This window comes from Coffea eugenioides, chromosome 10, assembly GCF_003713205.1.
Source record: "Coffea eugenioides isolate CCC68of chromosome 10, Ceug_1.0, whole genome shotgun sequence".
NCBI lineage: Eukaryota > Viridiplantae > Streptophyta > Magnoliopsida > Gentianales > Rubiaceae > Coffea > Coffea eugenioides.
In genome coordinates this window covers 2,113,911-2,132,216 of record NC_040044.1, presented here as the reverse complement: position 1 = coordinate 2,132,216, position 18,306 = coordinate 2,113,911, and the positions used below count along the sequence as shown (strand labels likewise).

General features: G+C 37.0%; 2 protein-coding genes across 2 annotated transcripts; one reads left to right on the top strand and one right to left on the bottom strand.

Moving 5' to 3' along the window:
- Positions 1–5,549: 5,549 nt before the first annotated feature.
- LOC113749341 (auxilin-like protein 1) lies at positions 5,550–12,646 on the top strand. The gene is made up of 7 exons (XM_027293039.1): positions 5,550–6,092; positions 7,267–10,957; positions 11,044–11,133; positions 11,226–11,291; positions 11,378–11,467; positions 11,891–12,067; positions 12,336–12,646. Exons 1-7 carry the CDS (start codon positions 5,662–5,664, stop codon positions 12,369–12,371), a joined length of 4,581 nt encoding a protein of 1,526 aa, XP_027148840.1. The 5' UTR covers positions 5,550–5,661; the 3' UTR covers positions 12,372–12,646.
- Positions 12,647–13,313: 667 nt separating this feature from the next.
- On the bottom strand, positions 13,314–17,538 carry LOC113749886 (ornithine carbamoyltransferase, chloroplastic-like). Its single transcript, XM_027293761.1, is given in 5 exon segments — positions 13,314–13,751; positions 15,022–15,297; positions 15,398–15,529; positions 16,144–16,469; positions 17,395–17,538. Coding segments are annotated over 5 exon segments (1,011 nt in total). The 5' UTR covers positions 17,489–17,538; the 3' UTR covers positions 13,314–13,568.
- Between the last annotated feature and the right edge of the window lie 768 nt (positions 17,539–18,306).

Here is an 18,306-nt window from a genome sequence, read left to right as displayed (position 1 = left end):
TTTCTTGAATGAGCATTAGTACTCTATTAAATCGTTTCAACTTTGAAACGGAATTAGAATGCAATGATGACAGGATCAACAAGACAATCAATGGAACACCCTTTTACCAATTAACATCCCAATAATTCAAATAATAATACCACCATAGGAAAAGACACCCTTTTGATAAAGAAGTGGCTTTAAACAATGGAGGGCCATCACTTGAGGAGACAACTTTTGATTTTTCCCTGTCTGTGGTTTAAAATTTGTTGTCAATTAGTATATGCCTTCAAGTGTAGGTCCTGTAGGATGGTGCCATGCTTATGCGGGTCCTACAGGATCTCATTCCTAATAAACTAACCTAAGCTCTCAAAAGTATTAGACGGTTAGTTCATGTAACGTGGCTGTGAATGATTCTATATGTGCAAGAACCAAAAATCATTACTAGGATCCCATTGATGAAGACGGAATACCCCACAAAAGAAAGGTCCAAAACCCCAAAAAAAAAGAGGGTTTAAGGTCGTCTATTTCCATGTCTACATTGTGCAAGAGAAGATTACTTCCCCTTGCCTCCAAGTTTGGTTTTTCTTGGAAAGGTCGCATCCAGCCATACATTTCCATTTTCATGGAAGTTAGCATGGTTGGCGTCAAACTGTCAATGAGCTGTGGTGCAAATTCATGCCGCTTCAACTTAACCGCTTCTGAGGAGGGTGGCGTAGGGGGAGGACCGTAACCCGTAAGTAGGAGGTTTCGAGTACAAAATTTCTAACTTATAAATAACTATACATATATATATATATATACTTAACTGTTTCGCTAAGAGGTTTATTATGGCCAATAATATACATCAGTTTATGGCAGATAAAAGGTTGAGTAATTTGAAATATTAATTCTCCTATACCCTCAAGTTAGATAAGGTAACAAAATTTAATCGTGTTGCCATGTTGGAAGGTGTCCGGACAATAACATGTTTTGGGCGATTTGGAAATACTGACTGTACTTTTTTATTGGTTGCAGTTCTATTGTCTGGCGATTCTTGCTCTGGCGGAATCATTTTCTTCTTTTTAGTAGATGTGAATGTCAATGGGAGGGCTTTGACACAAATAAAGAAATACTAATAATTCAGATAGTTCAATATATTTTATTTAAAGACGAATCTGGTCGGTGCTTTATTAATTATGGTTCAAAACCAAATGCCACCTTCATTGTACTTTCCCAAAATTGAATGACTAATGTTAATTACTGAATTTCATTTCATGAAGAAAAACGACCTATCTACGCTATTAGAAACATTGAGAGAAAATGTTACCCAAAAGGGATCCTGTACCTTGTGCTAAATACGTAAATAAAGATACTACATCTGTAAAATATATACACAGTACTGGATAACTGGGAAGCAAAGTGAAGAGGGCAGTCTTGCATATGATGAAAAATGCGAAATGCCCATCTGAATGTGCTGTGAAATCCTCTGCAGATGCAGCCCCTAAACAAACAAATGGTGCCGGAGGAATAAAACCCCACCATCCACCACTTGAAATCAAGTCTAGTTGAGAACTATGAGGTGCATGATTTGACAAGGTCATTATTTTGGGGTCACACAACACCTTGTGCAGGGTACTTTCAAGGGGAAAAAATAAATCTGGAGAGAATACAGGGAATTTAGTTTGAAAGGTCAATGCATGGCTACTATAATTGAGAGTATGGTTATAACTTCAATACGTGTAATGCCTTGCTCCAAGCTCTTAAATATGCTTTTGTTCCATACTTGCATTTATATTAGAACATGTTATATCCATTTGAAAAAAATCATGAGCTACAAAATTGTGTAATTACCTACGAAATATATAATGTGTTTTAATGACCTACAAAAATTGTGCTCCAAGACCGTATATCATTAAGGAAAACAAATTAAAGAGAGACTCTAGGTGAAACTATAAATAGGATATAACTCTAAATTAATTTCAGGCTAATCTAGCCGCTCAACCATTTTGCAGAAATTTGTATTGCACACACTTCAAGATTTACATGTAAATAATCATTATTGTGAAACATAGACAATCTTATATGCTCAAGTTGCCATTAGTAAACGGAGTAATATATAATTTGTCTAGTTACCTTGTTAAATTTTTGTACTACGAGTTTTGAAACTTGAGCACTAAATTGAATTCGCTATTTTTGCATGCTACAGTATATCTGAGCGGATGACAGTTTGGCAGTGTCCAGTAGCGGTGTAGCTTTTTCAAAATTCAACACATGATAATTCCTTAGTTTGAAACTCATAAAGTGACAACTATATCAAAGCCTTAGCAAAAAGTTGTAATAATTACTTCTTTTTTTGTTTGTAATTATTATGTCATAGGATGTTGTCATGCATATTAACCTTTCTCCCATTAGTGATTCTCCAAAGAAGCGTAAAATATATGATCATTTTTTTTTTGTCATCATCACTTCGTCACTTTATCTATTATGCACCTGTATGAATTTTTTGAGAAATCACGTATTGTGATCATTGATGAAAAGTAAAATTTAAATCCTTAACCTCGCTATTATTCAATTCCATTGTAACGTGTATGTCAAATGATCATCTTGTTTGAATTTTAAAATGAAGGATTCGCCCATCACCACGTTTGGGAAAGATCCTCATTTTTTTTCTCTCTTTGCAATCGCAATCACAACATGAGAAGATGAGTCAAAATTAATCAGCCAAAATATATGAAAAGCTATAAACGAAGATGAGATATCCAATGAACAAAGAATTGAAGTCATTGGCCTTGGTCTGATGACCAAAAATAACAAGAACCCCTTTAAAACTCTTCATATATTATTAGGTTGAGGATTTAAATTCCGTCTAATGCATCTTATGAGAAGCATTTCACAATTAAGAATAGTAAAGGTAAACTTTGATGCTATGTTTTTAAACTCGAGCCAGATCGAGCGGTCAAACCGGAAACCGACCAAGTGTCCGATCCAAATTATCTTAAAAAATCAAATAGATAGAAACTCAATCAAATCAAATAAAAAATCGGGTTTGACGGGAAAAATAGAAAGAATCGGAAGAAAACCGGTTTGGCGTCAAAATTTTTTTTTTTTTAAAGGTGAAAGCATTTTCAATATTATGTTTTGACTTCTAGATTGTTAAAAATTATTAATATATTTCAAATATTTCATACTTTATAAATGGTGTCCTAAAGTTTGATGTTATTTTTCAATCAAATCCATAATTTTAATTCTAAACTTGTTACTGTTCATTAAATAATATAAATTGCTACTTGATCGTTCTAATTTCTTTGTATTTTCTTGTTAAATATATTTGAAACATCAAATATATATGAATATACCTTTATTAATATTAACATGCTCTTAGATTTTTTGCATACAATATTTTAATTTTTAAATAATTTTTATTTATGATATCATCTGGTTCAATACTTAGCGAACCCTGACCCTTGTACTCGATTGAGTCGATACTTGGTTCAACTATGCAAACATAGCTCTGCAGCTCCCAGTTAAGCCCAAGGGACCCGCTGTCTAAAACGACAATCCGATACAACAACTTATAAGCGACTTCTACGAAAGGCCCCACTCCCAAACTACACGTAAAAACGCTGACGCATTAAACATCCCACAGGGCCACAGCCATGAACCAACTATTCAAACACCTTAGCAATCACAACATTCCAAACATACCAATCTTCTTTGTCCTTGGTCGAGCCCAAAAATTACTCCAGTTTTCAAATTTACTTCAAATTGTGTTTTTTTTACCTCCTTAAAGTCAAACTTATATTTCTATTTAACTTTTTACTAAGTTTTAAACAAGACAAGCTTGAAATTGAGCTCGAATAACTTGGGCTCTATTTGGATTCTTCAAATTTTGAAAAACAAAATTTTCATATATAATATTACAATAATACACAAATAAAAATAACTCTAAAAACACTATATTCACATAATATATATATAAAAAAAACTCCAAATATACAAAAAAATACACAACCACCATCCATCACTCTCCACCACCACTGCCACCACCTTATTGCCATCACCCTACACCCACGACCCTCCCTTCTCTCTCTCTTCTTCTGCTATTCTTTTCTTCATCCTCCTCTCTCTCTTTCTCTTTCCTCCCTTCTCTCTTCCCTTACCTCATCCCCCAATACTCCATCTCCTCCACTGACCGCAACTTTCTGGTCACGGCCAAAAGCCACGACTCATGGCTTTTGGTCGCGACCTTTTTGATAGCAACCAAGAAGGTCGCGGCTAAAGTGGTGGTTAGATTCGCAACCACCACCCGTGAATAGGAGAGAGGTTTGGGATTAGGGGAAAGGAGGAGAGGAGGGAGAAGGGAGAGGAAAGAGGGAGGAGGAGGGGGAGGAAAGAAAAGAGAGGAGGATGGAGGGGGTGGTGGTGGGTGGTGTAAAAGTTTTTTTAAAAAATACCTTAAAAAGTTATAAATTATAAAAATATCCTAAAATATATTTTAAAAACAATTCAAAAAACATTTACAGTAAAAATTTTTCATACACACAATTATAGTAAAGTTTTTGAAATACACTTTAAAAAACAACTAATCCAAACAGAGCTACCAATCACTATATTTTCTCAAAATATTCTCCAGAACAATGGGTGCAAAAAGAGAGGAAAAAAAAAGAAACGAGCAATAATGGAGAAAGTAAATCAAGCTTTCATTATGAAGATTCTTATAGTATTTTATTGTGAACTAGATATTATTCAAACTTACAGTCCAACTTCCTCTTACGCAGTTAGTTCATACATGAAATCAATTTTCTTTTTTCTTTTTTAATGATTTTACAATTGAAGTCAAAACAAATACCCTTAATCTTTGTTCAAAACTAGTTTAATTAATTAGCCTAATAGAGCTAATAATAAATGATTCCGTCCTAAATTGGTTCTCAACCTCTTTCATAGTTCATTCATGCCTGCACAATTAGGGCTGCAAACGAATCGAGCGGCTCGATTCAAGCTCGAGCTCAAAATATTAAGCCGGCTCGCGAGTTTGAGTATATTATATATTATTTTTTTTATTTTTTATTTTTTATTTTAATAGTAAAATTACATATATATCCTTAATATTTTATTATTTTTAAGAAAAAAATATTATTTTATTTATTTTTTAAAAAATAAAATAATTATTTTTTTTTTCGAGCTCGAGTTTCGAAATTACGCTGGCTCGTCGAGCTCGAGCTCGATTCGAGTTTGGTAAAATTTAGTCGAGATTCGGCTCGATTAGTCCAAAACTCGATTCGACTCGACTCGTTTGCAGCCCTATGCACAATTCCTACAAAAGGGGGTGGGATCCGAATTTCCAAAATACCCTTACGGCGACGTTATGTCTCAAATAGGGGCCACACTGCCTCCCCCACCGGCAAAACCGGTCACTCCCTGCTTGCCAAATGCCAGCACAGCCCCAATACAGCGAGCAAGCACTTAAAATCATTTCTCCATTTTGTTATTCTAACCCCACTCATTTTTTCTCTTCCGCCTTTTGTCTGGCTCTGCAGGGCAGCGTTTTCCCTGCAGAGGCTTAACACAGACCACCGAGGAAGAAGAAGAGTGGAAGAAAATAATAATAATAATAATAATAATAAATCAGAGAAACTTTGAAAAACGCGTTTTTACCAGAAGAGAAAAAACCAGGCTAAAGCTCGAAGAAATTTTTGTTCGATGGAGTCTTTGACTGGGCCTTTTTTTCATCACAGAAGAAAGCTTTCTAATGCCAGTAGTGCTAACAGCAATGGCTTGTCATTTTCCGGTAAAGACGCCTACGACGACGTTTTGCTGGGTGGCTCTAAACCCAGGTTCGGAGCTGTTGCGGGATTTGCCTCAAGAAAAGTAGCTGCTGAAGACTACGCTGAAATTTTTGGTGGCAGAAATGGTACACGTGGCAGTTCTATTCCGGTTCTTGACCTGTCGGACCTGGACAAAAGACATGGCCCTGGTGGGTTTCGGAGCTCCGATAGCAAGCTGGACTATTCGACCATTTTTGGAGGCTTTGGTGGTGGTGCTGGCGGTGATGATGTAGCTATGGCTGTGCCGCCTTGTGAAGAGTTGTTTAATGGGGTTAAAAAAGTCAAGCGCGATAAAGCTAAAGCTAGGTAATTTTTATATTTCGCTTTTTTGTTTTGTGGATATTAGAGTTGAATTTTTGTTTGTCCTTTCCCTTCTGGGTTCTTGAGGTAATGCTTAGTTTGTTGAAGAGCTTATCTTCCCAGGAAGAAGTGAAAAATGTCCTCCTTTTTTCTTGTTTTCTGTTGAAATGTTGAGAATGATAGAGTTTCTTTAGCTGACCTTACTGGCTGCTGATAGCAAATTTAAATCTTGAAGATTATACTGATACTTATCTTCTCCATTCCTGCTAAAAACTGGAACTTTTCTCGTTTAACTTCTCTCTGTCTTTGTTTGTGTTTTAGTCGTGGACTTTTCGTTTCAAGGAAAGTGCTATAATAGATTTTCCTTTGTTGCAGCTCGCAGATTGAACTGGAATATTGTTAGTCAATGTGTTTCTAATGATACCTTGTTGGAATGATGTATATTTTATACATTTGGTAGAATAGGGAAAATTTGGCCTGGTCATGCCAAAATGGGTATTGTGTCTCAATAATATCCTGTAAGCTATTATTTCTTTCAGATGTTGAGGTATTAGAAGGTTTTCCTGTGCAGTTTGATTATGTGGCAGGTTTATGCGATTATGAAAAGTTTAAATTTGCTGTTTCAAGCCTGATTCTTGGGATTTTGGTTGTTGCAGTAGCTGGAGGTTTTGATAGTTTTTGCTATATCTTGTTGCTTTAAGAATTAATTACGTATCTTGTCGTTTTTTGCTAATGTGAGATGTTGTTTAGAAGAATTAATTACACATCTTGTTTTTCGCTAATGTGAGGTGTTGTTCAGCTGATAAAAGAAAGCTTATGGTTTACACGGGACAGGTGTTTGACAACCTTCTTATGAAATAAGATTTTTAGCAGATTATCATTTTTCTCGACAAACTAAAAGTGCATATTTTATGTACAATGAATGCATTTCTGGGGTGATTTTCTCTGTGTTGTTAGAGGGATAGGGCAAAAGGCAGGAAGGGAGCAGCTTTTATTGCATGTGTTTGAAGCATCTAGTGATGTTATATGGATGCTGGGGTTGCAGGTTTACAGTGATTATCTGTAGCAATGTACCTGTTTGTCAGATCACATACAAGTACTGGTTACTTCCAAGGCTTTCTTCTAAAATTTTCTTGTCACCTTATCTTACTAGGTCAAGTTTTCTTTTTGACTTTTTTAGGATCTCAACAGACCCGTGTCCTCCTCTAAAAGGATCAGATCGTTTTAATTCTTCTGAGAAGAATAAAAGCCACTCTTCTGAAGCATCTGAGGATTTTGTTGATGGTGGAAAGCAGTTTAATATGTCTTATCATAAGACTGGCCAACAGAGAAAAGATGGTTCCAGCGGCACTACACACATAGCTCAACTCCATGCTGTTCCTGGGTTTACATGCATTATTGATGAAACTGCCCGTTTACAAAAGGTAGAGCAGGATAAGGCATTATCTCAAGTTAAAGCAGAATGCAATCATAAACAGGGCTCCTTTGATCATCTGCGAAGGACAGAATTGGATAAGGCGATGCCTCCATTGAAAGCACAAGTTAGTCATAACCAGGACTTGAGTGACTGTCTGCAAAAGACAGAACAGGACAGAGCAATGCCCCCATTGAAAACACAAGTTAGTCGTAACCAGAGCTCCAGTGACTGTCTGCAAAAGACGGAACAGGATAAGGCTATTCCTTCAGTCAAATCCGATGTTAATCATAACAGGAACTGCAGTGATCGTCAGCAAAAAGGAGAAAAGGATAAGGCAATGCCCCAAGTTAAGTTAGAAGTTAATCATAATAGGAGCTCAAATGTTGACATATCTGAAGAAAAATCTGGGAGGAGAGCCAAATGGCAGCTCCCTACGATACAAGCTTCTGAAAGTTTGGTTAAAGATAAAGGCGAATGTTATCAGGATGCATCCAATTCGAGCGATATACTGTCAAATATGGAGAAACCTGGCATGAAGTCACATCCTTATAATGTGCCTCCACCTTGTAGTTCTTCAGCCAATCTGTTTGATAGCAAGGGGCACACCAACAGATCAAATTCTTCAAAAGTCGAGGCTTCTGAAAAGGTTACTGGTGCTTATTCAACTCCTTTCTCTGATGAGGAACTTGACGTAAATTCAGCTGCTGCTGCCCCTGCAGCTGCTTTAAAAAAAGCCATAGAGCAGGCCCAAGAAAGCATAAGAATTGTGAAGGAAATAATGGAACGAAAAAGAGATTCTGGCCAAGGTTCTAAACTGCATTCTAAGGGGAGGTTAAAAACTAAGGATGCAAGGGAAATGAAGCATGTTCAGGAACTACACAATGTCAGAGAGAAAAATGTGAATGAAGCATGTAGAAGTGTAGATAATGAAATGCTAGATTCCTGTGGAGGTGACCAGTACCTTGCATTTGGAAATGGTGAAGTTGCTTTACCCTTCAAAGATTGTGAGGAGTCTTCTACAGGTCAACAGGGTGTGGTGGCAATAAATGGTGAAAATGTTGAAGTAGCTGAGGAAAATGGGGTGGCAACGTGGTTTTCTCAACTGCTTAGCAATGGAAAGCATAGAGTGGCAGCTTTGGCCTCTGAGCTGGTAGGTAAGAGGAATAGCACTATTCAAACTTTGGATAAAGAAAAACATAGCATCGAAGAGCCAAAGCTGGTTAAGGTGACCGTGGACTTGAATGCTAGTGAGAAAGTAAATGCTGTTAACAGAATCCTTGAGTCTGGGGATACAGAGGCTAAGTTAAATGCATTTGGAAGGTCAGAGGAGTTGAAAAAAAATGTAGACGGTTCTGAGTCATCTCTGTTTGCTAACAAAGACAAAGTAAGTGAAACCCAGATATTTTCCCAAGCAGATGAAGTAACTAAAAACGGACGAGCTAATTTAGTTGAAGAGCAAAAATGCAAGGAGAAGCATGAGGATTTTAACGAAAAAATAAGTGAAGGACACTTTGAGCCTGAAAAGTTGGGGAATCTTTTGCAAGAAAATGACTTCTTGAAGCTAGAGAAAAGATCCTCTGATCAGGAAGGAGAGGAAAAACTGGAGGATATTCATGTGTGCGGACAAGAAGATTGCAAAGTGGATGAAGAAGTTGACCTTGAGCCGGAAGATTTTCATCTATGGTTTGGTAATGAACATGCGCTAAAGAGGGCCACTTGCTGTGTATGTAGCAGAAAGGGACTGGAAGATGATTCTGAGGATAGGTTGGAAGGTTATTATAAGCAAGAAACTGATGGGCAGAGATCAACGCAATCTGTTAATGGAGAGGAAAACCAGAATATGTCAGAGGAAGAGCATGTATGGGAAGCAATGGATAGAAGATCTGCAGGGAGTTGCCAAAGTATAGAAGAGGATGGTATGGATGAAGATGCTGATAACAGCTCAGTGCACCAGAAGATAGAAGTCAATGAAGAGGTTCAAGAAGTTGGTAACTCCGTTCAAAAAGTTGGTGACTCCTGGGACCGAACAGTAGATAGTGCGGAAAATCCTGGGGCAAATTTATTTCAGGAGGCTGCTTACAAGGAGAGTCTTGATACGGATTTTGATGCATACAACAATGATCAGAGTGTCAACCCAGATGACATTCAGGAGGCATGCAGATCTGAAGTAGAAAATTGCAGTGAGCAAAATAATCAACAGGAAAGAAGAAACAATGAAGAGGAGGCTCGCAAAGTGGGGATCCCAGAATCTTTTTATGAGTTCGAAGAGGATGCGGAAGCACCCCAGGACATTGAAGAGGCATCCACATTGAAGGGTGAAGAAGTGCATACAATGGAGAGCGGGATAAGAGATGTCTTTGAGGTTGTTGATTTTTTTGAAAAGACAGCAGATTTTGGTTTTACACAGGTTAATTGTGAGGCAGAACTGTCAAAGGACGCAGAGACAGCTATTACAACTGTTTTCATTTCCAATTGCACCACAGAGGACACAGTAGATGGTGAACAGGCAAATGATGCTCCTTCCGAAATTAAAGATTCATCAAATTTTGATTTCAACATGAATGGGCAGAAACAAATTCACAACAATGACAATGAATCCGAAAATTCTATCAAAACTGAAAGTTGTGCTGGGTTGGTTGACAAAGTGTATGGGCAAAAACAAAGTGAAGAAATTGACAGAGGATTTGAATCTGGCATCAATCCAGCAAATGGTGGTGGTTTAGTTCATGAATCTGGGGGAAATGCAGAAAGTGTCCATGTGGATGGCATTGCTCATGAGAAAGATGATGAAAAAGATACTATTGAATTACATCTCGAAGAAAGAGAGTGCATCAAGAGCCAAAAGGAACCAGGAAATTCTGAATTCCCTGTGGAGCTTAAATGGGAAGAACATGTGGAAACTAATACTGAGATGAAAACAGGCCAAAGTGCAGAACATAATGAGGAGAATGGATGCAAAACCTTTGCAAAGGAAGATAAGGAAATCAGAGAAAATGTGCAAAAAGAAGAGGCAGCAAAGGATTGCCTTGAAAGTACTGAAGTAAACAAGAGGGAAAGAGAGCAGAAAAAACACAGAATAGCCGTTGAAAGAGCAATTCGTGAAGCTCGTGAAAGGGCATTTGCTGAAGCCCGAGAACGGGCAGAGAGAGCTGCTGTGGACAAAGCAACTGCTGAAGTTCGACAAAGAGCAATGGCCGAAGCACGGGAAAAGCTTGAGAAGAAGTCTTCTGGGCCAAAGGTGCCAACAGGTAAAGCTTCTTCCATTGATGCCAAGCTTAGGGCAGAACGTGCTGCAGTAGAGAGAGCTACTGCAGAGGCTCGTGAGCGTGCTCTTGAAAAAGCATTGTCCCAGAAGACTACCAGTGAGATGAGAACGCAGGCAGAAAGAAATGCTTCTGGAAAGTTTTCTGGTGCTTCCAGAGTTAATGGGTTAAAACACAGCTTTTCTTCATCTGTGAGTGTCTTTCATGAAATTGTCATTTCTCTTAAAGTGTGATATCTACTTGCATCTCCAGTGGTTGATACATGTATATCCGACAGGATTTAGAGAGCTTTGATGGGACCAATAATGAATCAGCTCAGAGACGTAAAGCAAGGTTAGAGCGACATCAGAGAATCATGGAAAGAGCGGTACGCATTTGTTGTATTCATAATTTTTTAGAATACTGGACATTCACTTTGGCCTACTTATTTATGATGATGTTCTGATGTCTGCTTTTCAGGCAAAAGCCCTTGCAGAGAAGAACCTTCGAGATGTTCTTGCTCAGAGAGAGCAAGCCGAGAGAAATGTAATAATTCTCCCTTACTATTTGACCTCCCCTATAAAAGATTATGCATTTTGTCTCACCAGCTTGTTTGTATTCCTGAAATACAGAGACTAGCAGAAACTCTTGATGCAGATATTAAGCGATGGGCCAGTGGGAAGGAGGGGAACTTGCGGGCACTGCTGTCAACTCTCCAATACGTATGTTTTCAGCTTCCTTGTTGCATCAGTGTTTTCTTCATTTTTGGTCTTGCGATGTTCCAGTTTCAAAATTGGAAAAAAAAAATCAAAACTCTGATTAACTCGATTTTGGAAGTTGTCAAACTTCACTATTGCATCAAATTGATTAAAAACTGCTGCGAAAATACTCCAATTGATCTCATTTTGATGTTAAGTTAGTACGTTCCTTGCTGTGATGCTTGAAGTTCTTGTGTGATCCTACATACGTGATTTACAATGACACTATTTTCCCTCGGTGTCTTGGTGGATGTGAATGCATGCAAGAAGTGTTCAACTCTAGTTGACTCTTAATATGATTTGCCTCTTCTCATGTGGAGTTAGTTGTTGCCCTTCTAATTGCTGATTGTATTAGGCATTGGCTGATAATCCTCTCACTGAATACAGATTCTAGGGCCAAACAGTGGATGGCAGTCAATTTCCCTGACAGAGATTATAACCACTAATGCTCTGAAGAAAGCTTACCGGAAGGCAACTCTTTATGTTCATCCTGACAAGTTACAGCAAAGGGGGGCAAGCATCCAGCAAAAGTACATATGCGAAAAAGTCTTTGATCTTCTCAAGGTGCATGTTTTTTCTTCTATGCTGAGTCTTGACTCCAAATTTGAGACTTGTTGCTTGAGGGAGAAAAACAATTAGTCTGCAAAGCGGTGTGTCATGTAGCCATTTTCCGTCACTGAGACTTAGCATCACCCTCTTATACGGTCACCTTAACCTTTTTCGAAGTCTTGCCGGATTCATTTAAAATTTTTTTTTCTGTGACCTTTCTCCCATCAATTTGTTTGATAAATGTGTGATTGTTCATCTAATCTATTAGTCCTTCGAGATGCAGGCTGCATGGAACAAATTCAACTCCGAAGAAAGGTGAACAAAGATTCGAGAGATGGTGCCAGCACTGTAATTGTAGCTGCCCTCGTTTCATTTGCCATAATCTCCTCTCACCATGTAGATATATTTACGATATTCTAGTAATAGGCAATTTTATGCAAATTCTAGTAATTTCACAATGTAGAGACAATTGGATTCACAATGGAAGAAGTTTGTAACGGTCGCAGAGAAAAGACTCGCGGCTTAACCTCAAAGGCCCACATAACTATTTTGTTTAACTAAGCCTCACCCCCAATGAACCTGAAGCTTTGATCACCTCGGAATTTCGGATGTTGAATTTGCACAAATGGCTCTATGAGTTAAGATATCATATAATACACTTCATTTGAAATAGAAAATAGTGTATCAAAAACCCATAGGGAATACACTTTAGGTATCTGTTAAGATGCGCGGCGAATTAGGGTCACATAATTAAAAATTTGCGGATACCTTATCTGCTCTATATATATATATATATATATAATTTTTATACATATTATAAAATAATAATTTAAAGTTAATAAGTAATTTTATTGAACAAATTGCATTACAAATATGAGATTACAAATATAAGAGATTATAATTTATTTACAAGATTCGTTTATAAAAGTCATAATCTTATGTTTTATAAAAAAGAGTTTAATTAATGTAGAACATATATTTTAAAAAATGTGTTACTTATTTTAAACTTTTATTGATTTTGAATTCTTTTAATTTTTTTCCTTTATCTTGTATTTTCTTTGCATTCTTGTTTCTTGATGGGAGACTTTTTTTGAGAAAAAAATCTTTATTAAATCGTAGATGAATATGTAAATTATAAAATTAAATTAGTATAAATTATTTTTTAAAAAAAAATTAAATGATAAATGGGACAGACCGGGTATCCGCTTACCCGACCCTATCTCATAACAGAATATCCGCTGACATGCGGAACGAATAAGAGTCAGAAAATAGTTGACTCGCAAGGTGCGGGTCGAGTCAACCAAATAGTGGATAGGACAGGTACTCGACTCGTGCCCACCCTAATTATTCCCACTACATTTAAGCTTTTCTTAGAAGAGTTTAACAAGGGAAAAAAAAAGAAAAACACAGACCACCGAGGAAGACATGGCTAAGTTTTCCAATTGCACCGAGAAAGAACAAGGAAAAAGGGTCAACTAAATGATTGGATCAATTGAAGTCCCTTGACTAAGAAAATTCATACTCCAAGCAGATGAAGCGTGATGGCATTTTGCGCATGCATCCGGTTCTCAGCTTGGGGGAAGACAATGGAGTTTGGAGCTTCCATAACACCATCCGTGACCTCTACACCTCTTTCTGCCGGTAAACAATGCATAAAATAAGCTTTAGGCCCAGCTACTTTCATCAGTTCCCCATCCACCTGCAAGTAGATATCGCGTCAAAAATAAGTACATTGCATTGGACTCGCACACTTCAGAAAAAGCATGAAGTATATATTTGTGTTCAAATGCTTCTTGTGTTCTTCCGATTATTTCCATTTCACAGATGTTTCTGTAAAACAACCATTATCGAAAGTAACACAACACAATCCCTTCTTTAGCGGAATGCTGGAAATATCCATGTTGCTAGTTTTCTGATTTGTCCAATCTTTATTACCTTTTCTGTGTTTGCTGCAAGTATAAGTTGCTACAGAGATACAAAGCCACATTGTGTTGAGGATACGCCTCGCATCCCCGACTCCCCCTCCCCTCTTTCCCCCACAGGGGAAAAAAAAACACACACACAAAATTAGGCTTGTAAATTTTCAAAACTCTTCATTTTGCCTAACATTTGCACCAACTAAAATTTGGCAAAATTCCAACCTACTCTCACATTGCCACCCATAAATATATAAAACTAGTACCATGACCAATATTTGAAAAGTAAAAATACCACTTGAACAAGAAACAATTTCAACAACTTTAAATCTAGAAACAAACAAAATTAATGTAATCTTTGTGCACATTTTTGTTTAGTTTGTAATAATCAAAACTTAAATCATGTGATATTGACCCTGTTGATTTGGCAACCGCGCTGACTGCTGGGCAGCAGCTCTGCCATTGCAGAAAGACCATCATATAAACATGCTGGCGAACAACATTACTAATTTAACTATGCTAATATGTTTTATCAACATCTTCTCATCTGGCTGATAAATACATAAATAATTCTGCCGCATAGTCCTCATGCACATGCGTTTGTAAGAGCTTCTGTGGCTGTTTTTTGAGATATAGTCGCAAAAGACACTCATCACTCTCAAGTAGCGCATATTTGTCATCTTAAGTAGCTCATCCTAGCATCGTATCGTCTGAAAAGTTCAGCCGCTACCTGGCGAACTTAAAAGTTAACACCATCCAAGCCATAGCGTTCAAAAATTTGTAACGCTTTGAGTTAGCAATATATTTTCCCAGTTATTCAGTTCTGCCATGTGGCTGTACTCAAATTATGTTTTTCCTAAAGCCAAAAACATAGAACTCATTTATCTAAGAAGAATGGATACCTGCAGGTGGTAGTTAGGAATTTGACTAGTCTCATAGTCAATCACGTCTTAAAAGATGCCTTAAAATGGTAGCAAGGCTTCATATTGTGGTCTAATGTGGTCCACTTGTCAAGCTTTACAGGTCATGCAGTAAGTAACCATGATTATATACCTGGAATCCTTGAAATAGTTGACAGCGATATGCAGCTTCTTCTTTTTGACCCATACTAGCCCAAACGTCTGAATACACAACATCAGCTCCTATAACAGCTTCTCTGGGATCGTGACTTATCTCAATCTTGCTGACTCCAGTCTGTTGTGCTTTCTTAACTGTCTCCTAATCCGGTTCAAAACCTTTAGGGCAGGCACAGACAAAATGAAAAGGAACAATTGATGCCAACAGCAGCCAAGAATGCACAACGTTGTTTCCATCTCCAACATAAACAACCTGGAATATTCAATTATCCAACAAAATGAGTGATTATTGAGAAATTTAATTTGACAACCAAATAAGTGCCCAGGTAAAAGAGCATATAGAAGAGGCACACCTTAGTCCTTTCCAGCTGACCAACGTGCTCAATGATGGTCAGTGCATCAGCCATAATTTGACAAGGATGGTTATAATCTGTCAGGCCATTGATAACAGGAACAGTTGCATACTTAGCCAGTTCAAGAATGTCCTGAAGTCAGAGTAATTAACCTCAGGTAAATGTATATAATTGAATTCAGAAATCAACATTGCCCTTCTAAATACTGTGAATCAGCAAAGAAAAGTGAACTGAAGCTTTTACATCACCCAATTCAAAATTTTGCACTGTCTTTCAGGAGCTCCTATATATGGGGGAATGTAGTTGGTTTGGACTTTTTACTTTTAACTTTTCCTGTCGGCATAAAAGATAAACATTATTTTAGACTAAGCAGAACTAGCATCCTCAAAAAGAAGAAAAAGAAAGTAAATTCACACAACAAATGGACAAAATATTATGGAAGATGATGAAAATCAAATGCAAGTGAGAGGCCCTGAGTTTGAGACCTACCACTTACATTAAAAAAGGACACACAATCTCCTGTCTGCATATTTTCAACAGAATTGGCTTAATAAGTAACTTCATTCGATGAAGATGGGAGTAGCAATGTAAAGAAAAAACAACTACTGCAGGATCATAAGGGTCATTCGAAATGCCTATCATATATGTGGAGCAAGATTTTCATTTCTTTAAAATTTCTACATGTCGAGAAAATTGAAGATTCTCATACAGTCTAAAAAATTTGGAGAGGTGTCTCACCAGCATACCTGATGAGCAAACAAACGAGCCATAATGATATCATTATAGCGAGACAGAACACGAGCAACATCACGGGTTTCCTCCCGCTTACCCATCTGGATATCATCTGGTCCCAAGTATATAGTATGACCACCAAGCAAGTTAAACCCTGTCTCAAATGAAACTCTTGTCCTCATGGATGGCTTGGCAAAAATCATAGCCATTGTTTTACCCTTAAATGGAAGATATGTCCTCTCCCCTGATTTTATCAGTGCCTTGATCTCTTTTGCCCGTTCCAAAATATTCAAAATCGTGGCTTTATCAAAATCATTAATGTGTAGAAAATCCTTCAGACCTGAATTAGCTGGAACAGCAGAATATCAAAAAGAACACAAGTACGAAAATTTTGGACCATCATTTGGACAAATTTTGAATGTGAGACAGATCTTTGCCAAGACATGATTAGCAGCATCAATCCAACTCACTTTAGGGCGTTTCTAAACATTTGAAAATCCAATTTCAGATAATGTAATGTATGACGTGCAATCAATTTAGTTATGATCTTTATAAAAATTTGTAAAGGCCTACTACAACAAGAACAATCTGCTTGAAATGAGAATTGGCCAACTGATGGTGCTTAGAATAACAAGCATATTAGTTCATAAATCTTTCTAGATTTTCACTCTACAATAAAAATGACAAAAGAGGAAAGAAATAGAAGGCTTCCAAGTCCAAATATACAAAAGCAGGATATAAACAAAACAGACTTCGAGACTCTAGAGGACTCATGATTTATAGATGCTTCCTAATGAGTTAACTGAGCTGAAAAAATTCATGCTAATTGAATTTATCCACAATATTTTTACAGGAAAATAACGTTAAGATGCATACTACAAAAGCATAAAGATTTCGAATTAGAGGGGATAAACTCTACTAATTCTGAAATAAAAGGATAAAAGCATCGACTAAATAATCTACGCTTTCAGGAATGTACTCAAAACTCCAAACGCTAATATGCTAAATTCATCAGACCCACTTAAAGAGCAAAAAAGATTTCTTTCCTTTTTTTTAAAATCTTTAAAAAAATGAAAAAAAAACCGTTAAACCCCATTACTTACAATCAGAAGCAATAAGTCTCCTCCTCATCCCATTGCTTGGAATGTATTCAAAGACAAGTCAAAAAGGAAAAACCAACCAAATATTCTACAAACAGAGAAGAACCCACAAATTTTAAATAAAAAAGACAGGATCTTTACAGAGTCCAAACGACGGGGCCTGACCTTTCCCATTCACTGAAGACGAAGGCGAAGAAATAGCAATGTCCGTTGTTGATCCAATAGAGGGCAATTGAGAGAAAACAGCATTGGCCGCCATAACAGTACACCAGTGTGAAGCGAGCAGAAGCTTTACTGTTCAGTCCTATTCCAGTGCAGTTGACACTACTCCAGTCGGCGTTCTAGCTTGTCAGTGTCACTAATAACTTGTTAACAATGGACAAGGGCACGGACGGTTGTACCGCCCCAACGGTTTTGGCCATTTTCAACGCCGTAATTTTGATTACACACGATGTAATTTTATTTACATAACGTGTAATTTTAATACAAAATTTTATAAACTTCATTGTTATCTGGATCATAGAAAATTTTTTGGCCAAATCATGGCCATGAACTGCTCAGGACTGATGACCGTCCCGCCCTATTTCCACAATGAAAATATAGTAGTGTTAGTCAGAAGGTGTGCTTGGTTGCACTGAGAATATTTTTTTAAGGAAATGTAATCAGAAAAAAGAGAACAGGGAAAACCCAAAAACATTTGCATTTTGCCTTATATGTAACGCGTAGCGTCCAACATGGGATAATAATAATAATAATAGAAAAGGAAAAATCCGAATTTGGTCACTGCAAATTTCCAGAATGGTTAATTGTATAGCAACGGTTATCCAACCGTCAAACTACATTTACTTCTAAATTGAAATTAGCTTTGAATGTCTATAGATAAAGGATTATTTGGGCAAAAATTTTATAATAATATTATAGCATTGCTTGTGATGTGATGTATATGAAATAAAAAAAAATTAAAATGGTAATTGAAAAATATTTTTATGATAGATACAATCATATATTTTTTTTAGAATAATGTTTTATTTTTTAATGTGTAGTAAGATTGATGGACTGTGGAGATGAATTTTAATA